Source organism: Anomaloglossus baeobatrachus, chromosome 2, assembly GCF_048569485.1.
Source record: "Anomaloglossus baeobatrachus isolate aAnoBae1 chromosome 2, aAnoBae1.hap1, whole genome shotgun sequence".
NCBI lineage: Eukaryota > Metazoa > Chordata > Amphibia > Anura > Aromobatidae > Anomaloglossus > Anomaloglossus baeobatrachus.
Genome location: NC_134354.1, coordinates 96,663,688 through 96,680,976, shown reverse-complemented (window position 1 = coordinate 96,680,976; position 17,289 = coordinate 96,663,688). Strand labels below are relative to the sequence as shown.

Genomic DNA, 17,289 nt, shown 5'->3' with positions numbered 1-17,289 from the left:
AAGCCTATATACCCTGTACCTGTATCAGTCATATCCTGTTCCCGGGACGCTGGCCCTTTAAGAGGAGGTGAGTGAGCGCGCGCGTGCCCTATTGCGCATGCGCAAGGCCCGAGTGCCGGAGGCCAGTACAGGAAGTGGTGAAGGAGATGCAGGGGTGCCAGACAGAGTGTCCTGGGTCGCAGGGAGACGCCGAGACCGGCGAACGGGAGGCACGGAGGACGCAGAGGAGGGGGAGTGAGAGGGGCAGCCGCGGGCAGGAGGACCGGGAACCGGAGCGGTGAGTGACAGGTGGCGCCGGGACCCGGGGAGCGTGACACATAGACAGACTATTGCTGACATGGGTGGAAGGATTCAACCAGCATAAATAGCGAAGGAGCAGATGTGATAGGTCTCCTCACAACATGTGATCAAAGGAGCAAGCAGACCAGCAGAGATTAACTCTTGCTAGCCTGGCTATGAATCAGTACACAGCATATTGATGTCCGAGTCTGTCTGTGTTTATCTCAGAGACCAGAGAAACCATCGGGCGGAGTGTCAGAATCTGCAATCTAAAAAGAGCCCAACACCCCCGTGACAGTCCACAAATCTAGTGCAAAACGCTGAGTGTGACAGAATGAAAGTTTTTTTTATCTATTATTATTATTATTTTATTTTTTTTTAAGAAAGTATGCTATAGCAGAGAGGATCAAAGGACAGAACTGTGCACCTTTGTTATAAAAATGTATTGTGTAAATATTTTTTAATATTTAGTTGCAGTTCAATTCACGTTTGAACTTTACACTTATTACATATACTGTAGGTAACGCTATACAGCATAAGTAACATTGCGTGATAAGTTTTGTGCACTTGTTTTTCTTGTAGCCATATAACGTGCTTCTGTACGACGCTTTGTTGCTTCTGATAACCTCTTGGATATTGATGTTTTCTTGGGTTCTTTTATGTTGTCTAATTCATTTATCTCCAGCTCACGCCCAAATATTTCAATCTAAAACATGAAAGTGTAGTTAACGACATTCATACAAAATATTATATTTAATTTACTTCTAATATACCAATATCTTTATCAGTGTCCTTTTTATTTCAAGTGAGGCATAAAAAGGACAGAAATTAGTCATAAATATCATACCGTGTGTTCTCCACTCTAGGGATGGCTTAATTTTTGTAATCTAATCCAAAAAGTACATCCAAAAAGAAAGAACTAATTCAATAGATGCCTAAATTTTATCTATGTATTGTAAAGCTACCATAGCATATTTATTAGTTGCTATACCCATGTCCAGCCCTCTTAAGACAGCATTTATCAGATAGTTATTTGATTGATTAGAGCCCTCACTGCACCTCCAGCTTTTAGGCAGACTTTTTGGTCTACATTATACCATCGAACCATTCCCAGGGTTGTATTAAAACTTAAAGGTGCATTCTGATCTGACAGTATATGCCATAACTATTTGATGAGTCGGGGTTTCCATTTCTGGTATTTTATTCATAATGAAAGTCCCTTGCCCTTTTGCAATTTTCAAGGGCGCCCTAACAAAATAAAATTTTGAGATGGCATTGCATTAGCTTACAAACAAACAAATGCTGCATTCTGTGAATTCTTATATACAAATAAACATTTGGTACTGTATTCATGTACTTATGTTGATTCTGGTCCTGTATTTATGTACTGTTGTTGGTTTTAGAGTGATACTTGTATAATGATGTTGGTTCTAGTGTTGTAGTTATGTACTGATTTTTGTGTTGATGTAGTATTTAAGTACATGAATACAGCACCAGAACAAATGTCAGTACATAATTACAGCACCAACATTTATGAATTTTGAGCTTTATTACTGCTATATATGCTATACTTACACATTGGAAGTACTTAGTGTGAATTTCACTCAAATTGAATGAGACCATCTGCAAGTGCCAAGGTGTCCTCTTAGATGGGAACCTATTCTAACAGACTTTCCTCTCCTAGACCTAGTCCTACAAGTTTAAATAACAAATAGGATGGTAAAAGTGCAGTATGAGTATGGTGGTAGTCACTTAGCCTCAAACATACACTATATACAGTGCTGGCCAAAAGTATTGGCACCCCTGCAATTTTGTCAGAGAATACTCAGTTTCTTCCTGAAAATGATTGCAATGACAAATTCTTTGGTATTATTATCTTCATTTAATTTGTCTTCAATGAAAAAAAAAAAATTGTCATAAAGCCAAATTGGATATAATTCCGCACCAAACATTAAAAAGGGGGTGGACAAAAGTATTGGCACTGTTCGAAAAATCATGTGATGCTTCTCTAATTTGTGTAGTTAACAGCACCTGTAACTTACCTGTGGCACCTAACAGGTGTTGGCAATAACTAAATCACACTTGCAGCCAGTTGACATGGATTAAAGTTGACTCAACCTCTGTCCTGTGTCCTTGTGTGTACCACATTGAGCATGGAGAAAAGAAGTAAGACAAAAGAACTGTCTGAGGACTTGAGAATCCAAATTGTGAGGAAGCATGAGCAATCTCAAGGCTACAAGTTCATCTCCAAAGACCCAAAGACCTGAAAGTTCCTATGTCTACGGTGCACAGTGTCATCAAGAAGTTTAAAGCCCATGGCACTGTGGCTAACCTCCCTAGACGTGGAAGGAAAAGAAAAATTGACGAGAGATTTCAACGCAAGATTGTGCGGATGATGGATAAAGAAGCTCTACTAACATCCAAACAAGGTCAAGCTGCCCTGCAGTCCGAGGGTACAACAGTGTCAACCCATACTATCCGTCGGCATCTGAATGAAAAGGGTCTGTATGGTAGGATACCTAGGAAGACCCCACTTCTTAACACGAAACATAAAAAAGCCATCCTGGTATTTGCCAAAACATACCTGAGAGCCTAAAACGTTTTGGAAGAATGTTCTCTGGTCAGATGAGACAAAAGTAGAGCTTTTTGGAAAAAGCCATCAACATAGAGTTTACAGGAAAAAAAAGAGGCATTCAAAGAAAAGAACACAGTCCCTACAGTCAAACATGGCGGAGGTTCCCTGATGTTTTGGGGTTGCTTTGCTGCCTTTGGCACTGGACTGCTTGACCGTGTGCATGGCATTATGAAGTCTGAAGACTACCAACAAATTTTGCAGCATAATGTAGGGCCCAGTGTGAGAAAGCTGGGTCTCCCTCAGAGGTCATGAGTCTTCCAGCAGGACAATGACCCAAAACACACTTCAAAAAGCACTAGACAATGGTTTGAGAGAAAGCACTGGAGACTACTAAAGTGGCCAGCAATGAGTCCAGACCTGAATCCTATAGAACACCTGTGGAGAGATCTCAAAATGGCAGTTTGGAGAAGGCACCCTTCAAATCTCAGGGACCTGGAGCAGTTTGCCAAAGAAGAATGGTCTAAAATTCCAGCAGAGCATTGTAAGAAACTCATTGATGGTTACCGGAAGCGGTTGTTGGCAGTTATTTTGGCTAAAGGTTGTGCAACCAAGTATTAGGCTAAGGGTGCCAATACTTTTGTCTGGCCCATTTTTGGAGTTTTGTGTGAAATGATCAATGATTTGATTTTTGTTTCATTCTCTTTTGTGTTTTTTTCATTGCAAGCAAAATAAATGAAGATAATAACACCAATGAATTTGTGATTGCAATCATTTTCAGGAAGAAACTGAGTATTCTCTGACAGAATTGCAGGGGTGCCAATACTTTTGGCCAGCACTGTAAATATATATAAAGTTTATCTGACAATTTCCTCTATAACCAAGGGAATGTTAGCAGAAATTCTTCTTTGGGGCCGTGTTGGTTTTTCCCCCTATATGACATTGCCCTTTCATAAGCAGGCACTGTCATGGAGAGGGGGAAGAAAAGAAAATGTCCAACAGAGAAGCTTAGAATAGGCTCTTTCAGTGTGATATGGTAGGACTGATATGTTGACCAGAAAACACTGAAATCTTACTGCCAACACCTACTGTGATTAAATGTGCAGAAGTTGGAGGAGAGTAGAGCTGTGTGTCATTACATGTACTGATCTGCATTTATCCCTGGCATCAGAGAAAAATGAAGAATGTCTGCTAACACCCTCCTTGTTACAGTGGGAATTAGCATATAAACTTTACAAGCTGATATCTTTGCAAGGAGAAGAAAAAAAAGGTAGGTATAGATATGGGAGGTAAAGGTTCATATGGTACAAATATAAATGTTGTGCTTGATCTGACTTTGAAATTGATTTGTGTACTAAACATGGTTTTGATACTGTATTAATGTACTGATAATGGTTCTGGTGCTGTAGTCATTACTGATGATGGTTCTGCTACCTGACTCATTCATGTTCTGATGTTGTTCTGATGCTGTATTTATGTACTAATGTTGGTTCTGGTGCTTATTTTCATGCATTAATATTGGTTTGGTGCTGTATTCATGTTTTTATGCTGGTTCTGTATTCATATACTTATGTTGAATATGGTTTTGTATTTATGTACTGTTAGTTTTAGAGTGATACTTGTATAGTGATGTTGGTTCTGGTACTGTAGTTATGTACTGATTTTTGTGTTGGTGCAGTATATACTGCACCAGACCGAATGTCAGTTCATAAATACAGCACTAGCACCGACATCAGTACATAACTACAGCACCAGAGCCAACATAAGTGCAGCCCCAGAACCAACATCAGTGTATGAATACTCCCAACTAGGGATGAGTGAATCCAAACGTAATGTCTGGGGTTCATACCAGACACCTTGTGTCTGGGGCTTGAACTTGAATATGGACTTTTCATGAATCTCCATGTCCTAGTTAGCAGTTTGGGTGCTGTTCAGATGCTGAATAAAGTATGTTGAAAGGCTTCAGTGCAACTAATTAACAAGCTTTTGACATGGAGAAGATGTCTTTACACTGCTGTGAAGAAAATAAATGAAAGAAAATAAAATAAAAATGACATAGGATCCCCTCTATTTTGGATAACCAGTGCAGGTAAAGCAGACAGCTGTGTGCTGCTGCACTCAGCTGTCTGCTTTACCTTGGTTATCAAAAAAAGATACACCGCTTTTTAAAAATACTTGCCTGTGTTTCTTGGATAGCTGTTACCAACATCCCTTGAGAAATTAATAGCACTTTTAGAAATATATTCACTTACTAAATTGGTGACATGTTTAACACATGTTTCAACCGCTGTATGTGCTGGTGTGCACTCTGATGCTATGCTGATTTACAGTTAGTAGTTTGGTGCCTTTTTCATGTACTGATGTTGGTTCTTGTGCTGAATTTATATATTGAAAATGGTTCTGGTGCTGTAATGATATTGTTTTTGAGGCTGTGTTCATGTGTTCTAGTACTACCATGTTTCTCTGAAAATAAACACTGTCTTATATTATTTTGCCCTGAAAAATGCACCAGGGCTATTTTTCAAGGTAGTTCTTATTCTCGAGTAAAAACTGTTGGGGTTTAGTTTACCCCCCCCCCCAAAAAAAGAGAATCATACTTACCAGACCTCGGACGTCTGCGTGACTCCCAAGTCTTCCTGCAAACTTCTGTGAGCGCTCCCAGCAGGTATGCTCCACGCGGTCCTCCCCTGCTTCTGGCCAACACACTCGTATATACGGTACCTCAGATTGCACACACACACACACACACACTCACTCACTCACTCACTCACTCACTCACTCACTCACTCACTCATACACACACACACACATATATATACACACACACACACACACACACACATACACACACACACACACACACATCAGATCACACACATCAGATCACACACATCAGATCGCATACACAATCACAGATTAGATCACATATACATTCACCACATCCAATGATATCGAATTCTTCTGGCTGGCAGGGCAAGATGGGACACAGTGCAGTGGAGCACGAGGACCTGCAGTGGAATGCATAGAGGACCTGCGGTGCAACGCATTGATGCGTTCCACCGCAGGTCCTTCATACGTTCCACCACAGGTCCTCACGCTTCACTGCACTGTGTTCCAGTTCCCCTGCCGGACAGCAGCAATCTGTATCGCCGGATGTGGTGATTGCGTGTGCGATCTGATGTGTGTGTGTGCGATCTGATGTGTGCGCGATCTGATGTCTGTGTAGCATCCCTGAAGCCATCAGAACCATACAAGGTTCTGCATCCCTACAAGGATGCAGGACCTACCCCCTAGGGACCCGGAAAACCAGTGCCGGTCACCCACAAAAACTCCAGGTAATCCCAGTTTTCCCCAACAATCCGCCATAGAATGGTACAAGGCTAGGGTTGGACCAATGGATGGCCGCCTAGAGGTGGAGCCAGTCCAGTCCACTAGTTGACCAGGTGGGTGGGGCAGACAGTGGACCGTGAGTCAGAGTAGTCAGTCTAGAGGAGAGAGTGAAGGTGGACGTGAGGAGACGCACTGACACGGAGTTGACAGTAACCTGGTGCCCAAGAGGGCAGTTGCCGGTGGAGTACGGTGGAGTAATCCCGGAACTGCGCACCAATGTGGTACAGGATGCTAGGACAGGCATAAAGCTCCAGGCAGGCCTGTTAACACCTGCACAGCGAGGGGACCATCAAGGACCTCACTGTCCCTAAATATCCGAGACTCAGTAGCAAAGAGAGATCCGGGGACAGGACCAGAGACTCCAACCTTACAGGGTTCACGCTACCGTCATACTGACAGAAGTGGAAAGAAACAACCCCAGTTGCTCTACGCCACGGGGACCCACTAACCAGAGACAGGTGCAGGGGAAGAAGGTACCAGATTACTACACTGGCACTGGGACAAAGGGGACCTGAATGTGAAACCAGCCGGCCTCGGGTGACCAGTTACCACCAGAAAGTGAGTAAAGAACCAGTTGCACTAAACCCCTTGTGTGGACTACCTTCTTCCGACACCCGTCATTACACCTACCCTCTGGGGCCTGGCCCTGCTTGTGGAGGGTCTAACATGCAGGCTGCCATTAACACCAGCCCCAGTAATGGACATTGTGCAGCGGCGGCTCCATCCACATAGCCGCAACACCGCTAGTGGCATCACCTATGAACACTAATCTAATCCTCTGTAAATATATCCCCTTTACAAAAAGGGCCCAGGGCACGGAACCGGGCAACGGCCACCAAAGTGACATTCCCAAGATACACACTGCCCGGGACCGGGTACCCCATATCCCTGGGCGCGACATCTGTGTGTGCGATCTGATGTGTGCGTGATCTGATGTGTGTGTGCGTGATCTGATGTGTGTGTGTGCGATCTGATGTGTTCAGGTGTGCGATCCACTGCAGGATCTTGATGCGTTCCACTGAAGATGCTCCTGTTTGACGTCTGGTGAGTATGATCGCGGGGTCTTCTATCTTCTTTCTTCTCTCTTTTGGGGGTGTCTGCTTTCTATAATGAAGTGTCCTGCAGAATTCTTTAAATTTTTTAGCTGCATGGATACTTCATTATTGAACCACAACTAAAGGGGGCTTTACATGCTGCGATATCGTTAATGAATTATCGTCGGGGTCACGTTGTTTGTGACGCTCATCCGGCGTTATTAACGATATCGCAGTGTGTCAAACGTACAAGCGACCTTTAACGATCGCAAAAGAGGGCAAAATCGTTTGCTGCGGAGAGGTCGTCCTGAAACAAAAAATCGTTATCTGCTTTTTAGCAATGTGGTTCGTCGCTTCTGCGGCAGCACATATCGCTGTGTGTGACACCGCAGGAGCGACAACCATCACCTTACCTCCGTCCACTGGAAAAGGAGGAAGGAAGGAGGTGGACAGCATGTACCGGCCGCTCACCTCCTCCCCTCCTTTTCTATTTGGCGGCGGTCCAGTGACACTGCTGTGACGTCGCTGTGACGCTCAACGAACCGACCCCTTAGAAAGGAGGCGGGTCGCCGGCCACAGAGACGTCGCAGAGCAGGTATGTGCGTGTGACACCACATATCGGCCGTACGACGGGGGCGGGTGCTATCGCGTTCGACATCGCAAGCAAATGCTAGCGATGTCGTAGCGTGTAAAGCCCGCTTAAGGCTAATTTTCGGGGTAGGGCTTATATTTAAGCCTTACACCGAAAATGTTGAAAATTCCTGATAGGACTTATTTTTGGGGTAGGGCTTATTTTTGGAAAAACACGGTACATGTACGAAGCATATAATTGTTGTTCTACTAAGGTTAATTCGCTGCTCTATTTATGTAGCAAAATGAACATGTCAGATGTCCTGCTACATGGTTGCATTAAGTAGAGTGTTATGGAAAATGTTATAAAATTGCCTTGCAATAATATTTATTTAGAATACACACAATATGTAGTGTATTTGAATTATTGCATATTTTTTTGTTTTATTTAAGAAGAAAGAATAATTTTTACCATGCACATATACAGTACAAAAGTTTTAGGCAGGTGGAAAAAACTACTGAAAAGTCAAAAAAGCTTTCGAAACTAGAAAGATTTGAGCAAACCTCATCCACAGATCTGTATTTAGTTCTCCAAAAATAAAATCTGTGCGCATGTGCACCTAGAATTATTTATGCTTTGATGCTGTTTAAAAGGCAGAGCGTGGTTACACCAAATATTGATTTCAGTTACTTATCTCTTTTTTTCATCAATAACCTTGCATTTTGTTAATTGATTAAAATATATTTAAATACCTCAATTTTTCAAAGAATTTTTACTTTGCAGCATTTTTTACGCACCTGCTTAACACTTTACGAACGATGACGTACTGATACGTCTTCTCTTGTGTTGCAGTAATCACCGCTGTGGTGATACCGGTGGTGATACCTGCACATGTCTGCTGATTTGAAAAGCAGACATGTGGGGCTAACAGGCGTGGGTGGATCAGCCTGTTCTCCCCGCCATCGGAGACCCCTGATGTGATCACGGGGAGCTGATGGTTGTAATGGTAGCAGCTCTGATCAACAGAAATGCACAAACAGTGGATCCAAAAAGTCCCCTGGGTGTACTGGTAAAATAAATAAAAAAATATTTTAAAAATATGAAAAAAATAAAAACTAAAACGTTTAAAACACCACCCATTTCATCAATCTGTAAATAAATAAAACATTTTACAAATACACATATTTGTAATAGCCGTGTTCAGAAATGCGCGATCTATGAAAATATAAAATCAATTAATTGGATTGGTACACAGTGTGGCAAGAAAAAAATTTCCAAATGCCAAAATTAAGTTTTTTTGGTCGCCACAAATGTTTTTAAAAATGCAATAACAGGTGATCAAAATGTAGCATCCGTACAAAAAATGGTATAATTAAAAACGTCAGCTCAAGGAGCAAAAAATAACCCATCACTGAGCTCCAGATCCCGAAAAATGAGAACGCTACGTGTCTTGAAAACTGGTGCCAAAAGTGTTATTCTTTTTTGGAAAAACTTCTGATTTTTTTTTAATCCCTTAGATAAAAGTAAAAGTATACATGTTTGGTATCTACAAACCCGTACTGACCCGAGGCATCATACTGACACATCGGATTTACCATATAGTGAACATGGGGAATAAAATACCCTAAAAACAATTGCGTAATTGCATTTGTTTTTGCAATTTCACTGCACTTGGAATTTCTGCCCCATTTTGCAGTACACCATATGGTAAAACTAATGGTTTCATTAAAATGTACAACTCGTCCCACAAAAAATAAGCCCCATAAGATCGATGGAAAAATAAAAAAGTTATGGCTCTCGGAAGAATTGGAGCAAAAAGCTAAAATAAATAATGGAAAATCGTGCTTGGGTGAAGGGGGTTAAAACCTTTGCATATTATTACATATTTATCATTAAAAGAAGACCAACCAGCAGGATTTTGCTATATGAGGTACCATGGATACTTAAGGTCCTGCAATGCCTGCACATGAGGTAAGCAACATTGTGAATCAGAAGAACTATACTATATTTCTAATTGGAGGTATTTGCTAATATTATTATTACACCTACTACATATTGGGATAGGATCTTGGAGATGGGAATACTTCTTTAAATTGTATAAACAGTTTTATTACTCAGTTAAATAACATCAAAAGCAGGAAATAAGCAAGCAGATACATAAGTTACTCACCTCCGCATTCTTTGCATCTTCACTATACTGTTTGAGATGTTTTCTTGTAATACTATTCAAAATTTCTCTTTCTGCAAGTGTCGGACCATTAATGACTACAAAATAAGAAAAAAAGAAGTAATGAATTCTGTGGTGAAAGTCAAGCATCAGTCTATGAGTATCCACATTACTGTGTAAGGCCCTGTGCGCATGTCGCGGGCGGAGGAGGGGACGCTGCGCTCTCCCACTGCTCGGGTCCGGCTGCCGCTGCTGCTGCGGCTGCTGCTGCTCGGTGGTGACTCGAGCGGTGGGCCGGATCCCGGGGACTCGAGCGGCGCTCCTCGCCCGTGAGTGAAAAGGGGATTGATAGTGGGGATTTATTGTTATTGTCCGTGACGCCACCCACGGTTGTGGTGATTTTGGTGACACCACCGCTGCTCTGAACGGGGATCCCGGGAGCGGTGACTGGGAGCAGCTTTGTTGTTAGTTCTCCCCTCCGCGGTTAGGGGGTTGGTTGTCCCGGGGCCCGGTGATGGGGTAGGGATGGATGGCAGGCGGGTTACGGGGCCTGGTGAGGTGCAGGGTCGCAGGGGCAGCGTGATGCCGCACGGCACGGTGGTACTTACTCAGCCCAATGAAGAAGACACAGTTCTCGGTAAAACACTCGGCTGGATGGACGGGTCCCCCAGACGGCTGCGGTGTTGTTTCTCCCGGCAGGTTGGTGGTGACTGCCTTTCCCTGCACCTGTGTACGGTTGTTGGTTCCGATGGGTTCCCACTGGTAACCCGCTCCCCAGCTCGGATATGGGCTGGAGGAGCCCCTTTTTGCCCGCAGGCTCTGGCCCTGAGAAATGGTTGCCTTGGCGGTGGCGGTGTCTCCCTCTGTAGGTTGGACTGTTGCCTTCTGTCGGGACTTGACTGTTTGGAAACCCAGGAGGTCCCCTTCACTAACGGATTCGGCAACTTCACGGCGACTCCTAGCCTTGCCAGGGTCCGTAAGCCCCTGCCAGATGGTGCTGGCTTCTCTTTGTGTACCGGTCCGGTACCGCCGGGCCACCGCCCGTCCACGGTCCTTACGGTAACTCCGATAGGCCACTCCTGCAGATGGTCACCACCGTCTGCCAACCTTGCTGTACTGCCCGGGCCACACACCCGGACGCTGTCAGTTTGTTGCTCCTCTACCACACTTTTCCTCCTTCCACTTTCACTTCCCTAGCTTATCTGAGCTCTTTTCCCGCCTACAGGACTGTGATCTCCTCGGTGGGCGGGACCAACCGCCTGGCCCACCCCCTGGTGTGATCATCAGCCCCTGGAGGAAGGCAACAAGGGTTTTGTGTCTGACTTCGGTGTGCCTGCTGGGAGTGTGGGGTGTGTTGGTGTTGTGCTCTGTGGCCCCTGGCTGGTCCAGGGTGCCACACGCACGCTGTGGATTTGACGCGGATTTTGACGCGGATTTGCAGCGGAATTGCTGCAGAAAATGTAACTAACATTGCTGCAGTCATTCTCCAGCAAATCCTATGGGTTTTAAAAAATGCTGTGCGCACACTGCGGATTTACCCGCGGATTTTACGCTGCCGAATTAATGAGAATGTCACTTCTTTTCCCCAGTTTCCTGCGGTTTTTCACATAGATAATGGTAAAAATCCGCGGGGAACAACTTGAGGGTGCAGTTTTACCGTGGTTTTTACTGCGGATGCAAGATTTTTTCAGAGGGTCTGGATTTTTCTTAAGAAAAAGGCACTTTCTAGTGCGCACATAGCCTAAGGCCCTGTGCGCACGCTGCGGATTTTACAGTGGATTTCGCTGAAGGAATGCTGCAGAAAATGTTTAGAACATTTCTGCAGTCCTTCTCCAGCAAAACCTAGGGGAATAAAAAAATTCTGTGCGCACACCACGTTTTTTTGTCCCTGTGGGTTTTGCTGCGGAATTAATGAGCATGTCACTTCTTTTCCGCAGGTACCTGCGGTTTATGCCATAGATAATGGTAAAAAAAAAACGCAGGGAAAGACCTGCGGAAAATTTGCAGCAATACCGCGGCAAAACTGCATGCGGTTTTCGGGTGTGGTTTGCTGCAATTTTTACCTGGTAAAAAAAGCTGGTGCGGTAATGTTTCAGAGGGTGCGGAATTTTCTTGTGAAAATTCCATTTTCTAGTGCGCACAGGGCCTAACACCATTCTTGTATATTTCAACATTACCAAGTCTAGATTTCTGGCAAATACACTTATTTGTTTTATCATCTCGTGAAAAGTTAAGGAACGTTCACACAGCTGAAAATAATACACTGATTTGAAAAGACATCCATGAGCAAGATCTGCAGCTGACCTTATTTATGCTGCAAATTTACAGTGTGCACTTCCGTGGAGCCAAATACTGATTAGCCACATTCATAGAATAAAGCTGTTTCAATAGACTTTTGATTTAGAAATTGCTAAAGGCCGCCTTCACACGTCCGTGCAGTGGCGTAACTAGAGTTTGATGGGCCCCGGTGCAAAGTTCAGACCTGGGCCCCCCCTCCACGTACACCAACACTTGGGGTATGGGATAATGACACTGACACTCGAGGTACAGGATAATGATGCTGACACTTGGCTCTTACCCACAGCACCCAGATATCCCATGATCTGAAATCCCTCTATCAGTACCCAGCTTTCCTATGTTCTGATATCCATCTTGTCCTCGACACCCAGCTTCCCCATGCTCTGCTATACATCTTTCCCTCAGCACCCAGCTTTCCTATATCAGAGTATGGGAAAGCTGGGTGCTGAGAGATGTATAGCAGAGCATGGGAAAGCTGGGTGCTGAGGGAAAGAGCCTTTTTCCCTCAGCACAAAACATTACCATCCCCTGATTGTATCTTTGTCCCCCCTTGTATATAGTTATCCAAATACAATAATAACCTCAACATTGCCTTCCAAATAGTATAAAGGGTCCCACATAACCCTTCATATATTAGAATACACTTCCATAGTCCTCCATGTATTATAATGCATTTCCCATAGTCCTCCATGTATTATAATGCATTTCCCATAGTTCTCCATGCATTTTTAATTCACCCCATAATACTCAATATATAATACTGCACCACATAGTCCTCCATATATTTTACTGCACCACATAGTCCTCCATATATTATAATGCACCCCCATAATCCTCCATGTATAAAGTAGCCCTTCAATTATTATCATGAATTTCTCATAGTTCTCCATGTATTATAATTCACCCCATAGTTCTCCATATATTATACTGCACCACATAGTCCCCAATATTTTATAATGCACCCCCATAGTCCATGTACAAGGAAGGCTCCATAACCCTACATATATTATAATGTAGCCCCCATAGTCCTATATGTATTATAACGCAACCCCATAAAACTTCATATTGTATTGTGCAGCCCCATACTCCTCCATGCATAATGCACCCCTATATTCCATGTATAAGGTGTCCTTCATTTTGTATTATGCAGCCCCCCCAGACCTCCATATATAATAATGCAGCCAGCCTCCCCAGTCCTCCAGGTGTAATAAAGCAGCCAGCCTTCCCAGGCCTCCATGTATAATAATGCAGCTAGCCTCCCCAGGCCTCCATGTATAATAATGCAGCCAACCTCCCCAGGCCTCCATGTATAATAATGCAGCCAGCCTCCCTAGACCTCCATGTATAATAATGCAGCTAGCCTCCCCAGACCTCCATATTTAATAATGCAGCCAGCCTCACCAGTACTCCATGTATAATAATGCATCCAGCTTCCCTAGGCCTCCATGTATAGTAATACAGCCAGCCTTCCCAGGCCTCCATGTATAATATAGCAGCCAGCCTCTCCAGGCCTCCATGTTTAATATAGCAGCCATCCTCTCCAGGCCTCCATGTGCAATATAGCAGCTAGCCTCCCCAGGCCTCTATGTTTAATATAGCAGCCATCCTCTCCAGGCCTCCATGTGCAATATAGAAGCCAACCTCCCCAGGCCTCCATGTTTAATATAGCAGCCAGCCTCTCCAGGCCTCCATGTATAATATAGCAGCCAGCCTCCCCAGGCCTCCATGTATAATGCAGCCTCCCCAGGCCTCCATGTATAATACAGCCAGCCTCTCCAGGACTCCATGTATAATATAGCAGCCAGTCTTTCCAGGCCTCCATGTATAATGCAGCCTCTCCAGGCCTCCATGTATAATATAGCAGCCAGCCTCTCCAGGCCTCCATGTTTAATATAGCAGCCAGCCTCTCCAGGTCTCCATGTAAGATATAGCAGCCAGCCTCCCCAGGCCTCCATGTATAATGCAGCCTCCCCAGACCTCCATGTATAATGCAGTATCTCCAGGCCTCCATGTATAATTCAGCCTCTCCAGGCCTCCATGTATGATGCAGCCTCTCCAGGCCTCTATGTATTATAATGCAGCCTCCCCAGACCTGCATGTATAATGCAGCCTCTCCAGGCCTCCATGTATAATGCAGCCTCTCCAGGCCTCCATGTATAATGCAGCCTCCCCAGGCCTCCATGTATAATAAGCCAGCCTCCCCAGGCCTCCATGTATAATGCAGCCTCTCGAGGCCTCCATGTATAATAATGCAGCCTCCCCAGACCTCCATGTATAATGCAGCCTCTCCAGGCCTCCATGCATAATGCAGCCTCTGCAGGTCTCCATGTATAATAATGCAGCCTCCCCAGACCTCCATGTATAATGCAGCCTCCCCAGGCCTCCATGTATAATGCAGTATCTCCAGGCCTCCATGTATAATGCAGCCTCTAAAGGCCTCCATGTATAATGCAGCCACTACAGGCCTCCATGTATAATGCAGCCTCTCCAGGCCTCCATGTATAATAATGCAGCCTCCCCAGACCTCCATGTATAATGCAGCCTCTACAGGCCTCCATGTATAATGCAGCCTCTCCAGGCCTCCATGTATAATAATGCAGCCTTCCAAACCTCCATGTATAATGCAGCCTCTCCAGGCCTCCATGTATAATAATGCAGCCTCCCCAGACCTCCATGTATAATGCAGCCTCTCCAGGCCTCCATGTATAATAATGCAGCCTCCCCAGACCTCCATGTATAATTCAGCCTCTCCAGGCCTCCATGTATTATAATGCAGCCTCCCAAGACCTCCATGTATAATGCAGCCTCTCCAGGCCTCCATGTATAATAATGCAGCCTCCCCAGACCTCCATGTATAATAATGCAGCCTCCCCAGACCTCCATGTATAATGCAGCCTCTCCAGGCCTCCATGTATAATAATGCAGCCTCCCCAGACCTCCATGTATAATTCAGCCTCTCCAGGCCTCCATGTATTATAATGCAGCCTCCCCAGACCTCCATGTATAATGCAGCCTCTCCAGGCCTCCATGTATAATGCAGCCTCTCCAGGCCTCCATGTATAATAATGCAGCCTCCCCAGACCTCCATGTATAATGCAGTATCTCCAGGCCTCCAAGTATAATGCAGCCTCTCCAGGCCTCCATGTATAATGCAGCCTCTCCAGGTCTCCATGTATAATGCAGCCTCTCCAGGCCTCCATGTATAATAATGCAGCCTCCCCAGACCTCCATGTATAATAATGCAGCCTCTCCAGGCCTCCATGTATAATGCAGCCTCTCCAGGCCTCCATGTATAATGCAGCCTCTCCAGGCCTCCATGTATAATGCAGCCTTCCCAAGCCTCTGGCCACCGTGTACTCACTAATTTATATAAAAAAAAACAAAAAAAACAAGTACTCACCGCTCTCTTTTCCTTCCACTGCTGCTGTCCTCACCTCTCTCCTCGTTCCGCAGCCGCTGCTCTGTCATCACCGCTTTCCTCTTCCACCGCTGCTCGTTCTCCCCTCTCCTCAGTCTCCCAGTGCTCTGGTTGGCGTCCTCCCGTCCTGCGCTCTGTGCACTCAGCACAGCAGTCGCACGGGAGTGACGTCACCGCGCAGGCACAGGGGGAGAATGATTATGCATAGCGCGGCACCGGCCACGATATGCTTCATCATTATTGCGCGCGGTGACGGGGGAGCCGTGGCAGCTGCTGACACCAGGCAGGAAAGCCCGGTGGCGGCGACGGCACCGGGTCATATAGCAGCCGCGTGGTCTGTGACAGATCAGCGCAGCTCCTCTCTCACTGAAAGGAGCTGGCTGCTGATCTGCCTGGTGGCCGCCGGGCCCCTAACCTCCCAGGCCCAGTCGCAATGGCAACCGCTGCAATCGTGGTAGTTACACCCCTGCGTCCGTGTCTCCAGTATGTGTTTGGTCCGTTTCCTCACATGCCGGAGACATGGGCACACGTAGACCTATTAAAAGCAATGGGTCTGTGCTCACGTGCGTGTTTTGCCATGGACCGTATGCCCATGTGCTCCACACGTAGACATGTCTGTTTTTCTCCGGCATCATGGGTGTCACACGGACTGCATGGATGTGATCCGTGGGACACGCACCGGAGAAAACACACGTGTCTGTGAAATAAAAAGAATTTCTATACTCACCTTCTCCAGCACTGCTGTCTCTGCCGCTGCTGTCACTTGCTTCCAACCCTCGCTCATTATGCTCATCGCATATTCACTCCACTGCGGACCGGAAGCAGCAGCAGCGGGAAGTCGGCAAGGCCGGAGTCCATAGATCAGCACCACGGACAACAACGCCAGGGGCAGGTGAGCAGAAAGTTCCCGTTCTCCGCGTGTTACCACTGCTATCACACGGAGAACACACGGGTGCCATAAACACGGCACACGGAGGGCAATACGCACCTTTGACACGTTCGTGGAAAACGTGCGTGATTTTCACGGACGTGTGAAAGAAGCTAATGGGGTAGCAGCCTGCCATGGTTTCTGGGCACAAACTGCAGAGAAACCACTTAAAAGGGTTGTCCACTACTTTTACATTGATGGCCTATCTCTAGGATAGGTCATCAATATCTGATCAGCTGAGGCCCGACACTTCACAGCTGTTCTCAGTTCTGCCGACGGTAGCAGGCAACCGGAAATGCCCAGTTGTGTACTGATAGCGGCCGTGGCCGGGTACTGTACATCCGCCTCCCATTATAATCAATAAGAGGCGGAGGTGCAGTACCCGGCAGCGGCTGCTGTCAAAAGACGGAGCAGCTCAGGACTGGAGCATTTCCAGCTGTCTTCTCCCGCTGCCGGGACCGGGAACAGCTGATTGGCGGGAGTGCCGCATGTCGGACCCAATCAGACATTGATGACCTATCCTAAAGGGGGCTTTACACGCTACGATATCGTTAATGTTTTATCGTCGGGGTCACATTATTAGTGACGCACATCCGACGTCATTAACGATCTCGCAGCGTGTGACAATTACC

At 45.6% G+C, this 17,289-nt stretch overlaps 1 protein-coding gene and 1 long non-coding RNA gene across 2 annotated transcripts in view; one reads left to right on the top strand and one right to left on the bottom strand.

Annotated features, from left to right (window-relative positions):
* Nucleotides 1-17,289, top strand: part of LOC142283810 (uncharacterized) — a 177,638-nt gene that overhangs the window by 10,004 nt on the left and 150,345 nt on the right. The gene's annotated exons all lie outside the window — the stretch shown is intronic.
* The window catches only part of LOC142292401 (uncharacterized), a 50,940-nt gene continuing 34,456 nt past the window's right edge, over nt 806-17,289 (bottom strand). The window contains exons 6-7 of the mRNA XM_075337752.1: nt 10,017-10,111; nt 806-985 (exon numbers count right to left, since the gene is read on the bottom strand). Of these exons, the coding sequence (XP_075193867.1) occupies nt 806-985; nt 10,017-10,111 (275 nt within the window). The remainder of the gene's footprint in view (nt 986-10,016; nt 10,112-17,289) is intronic.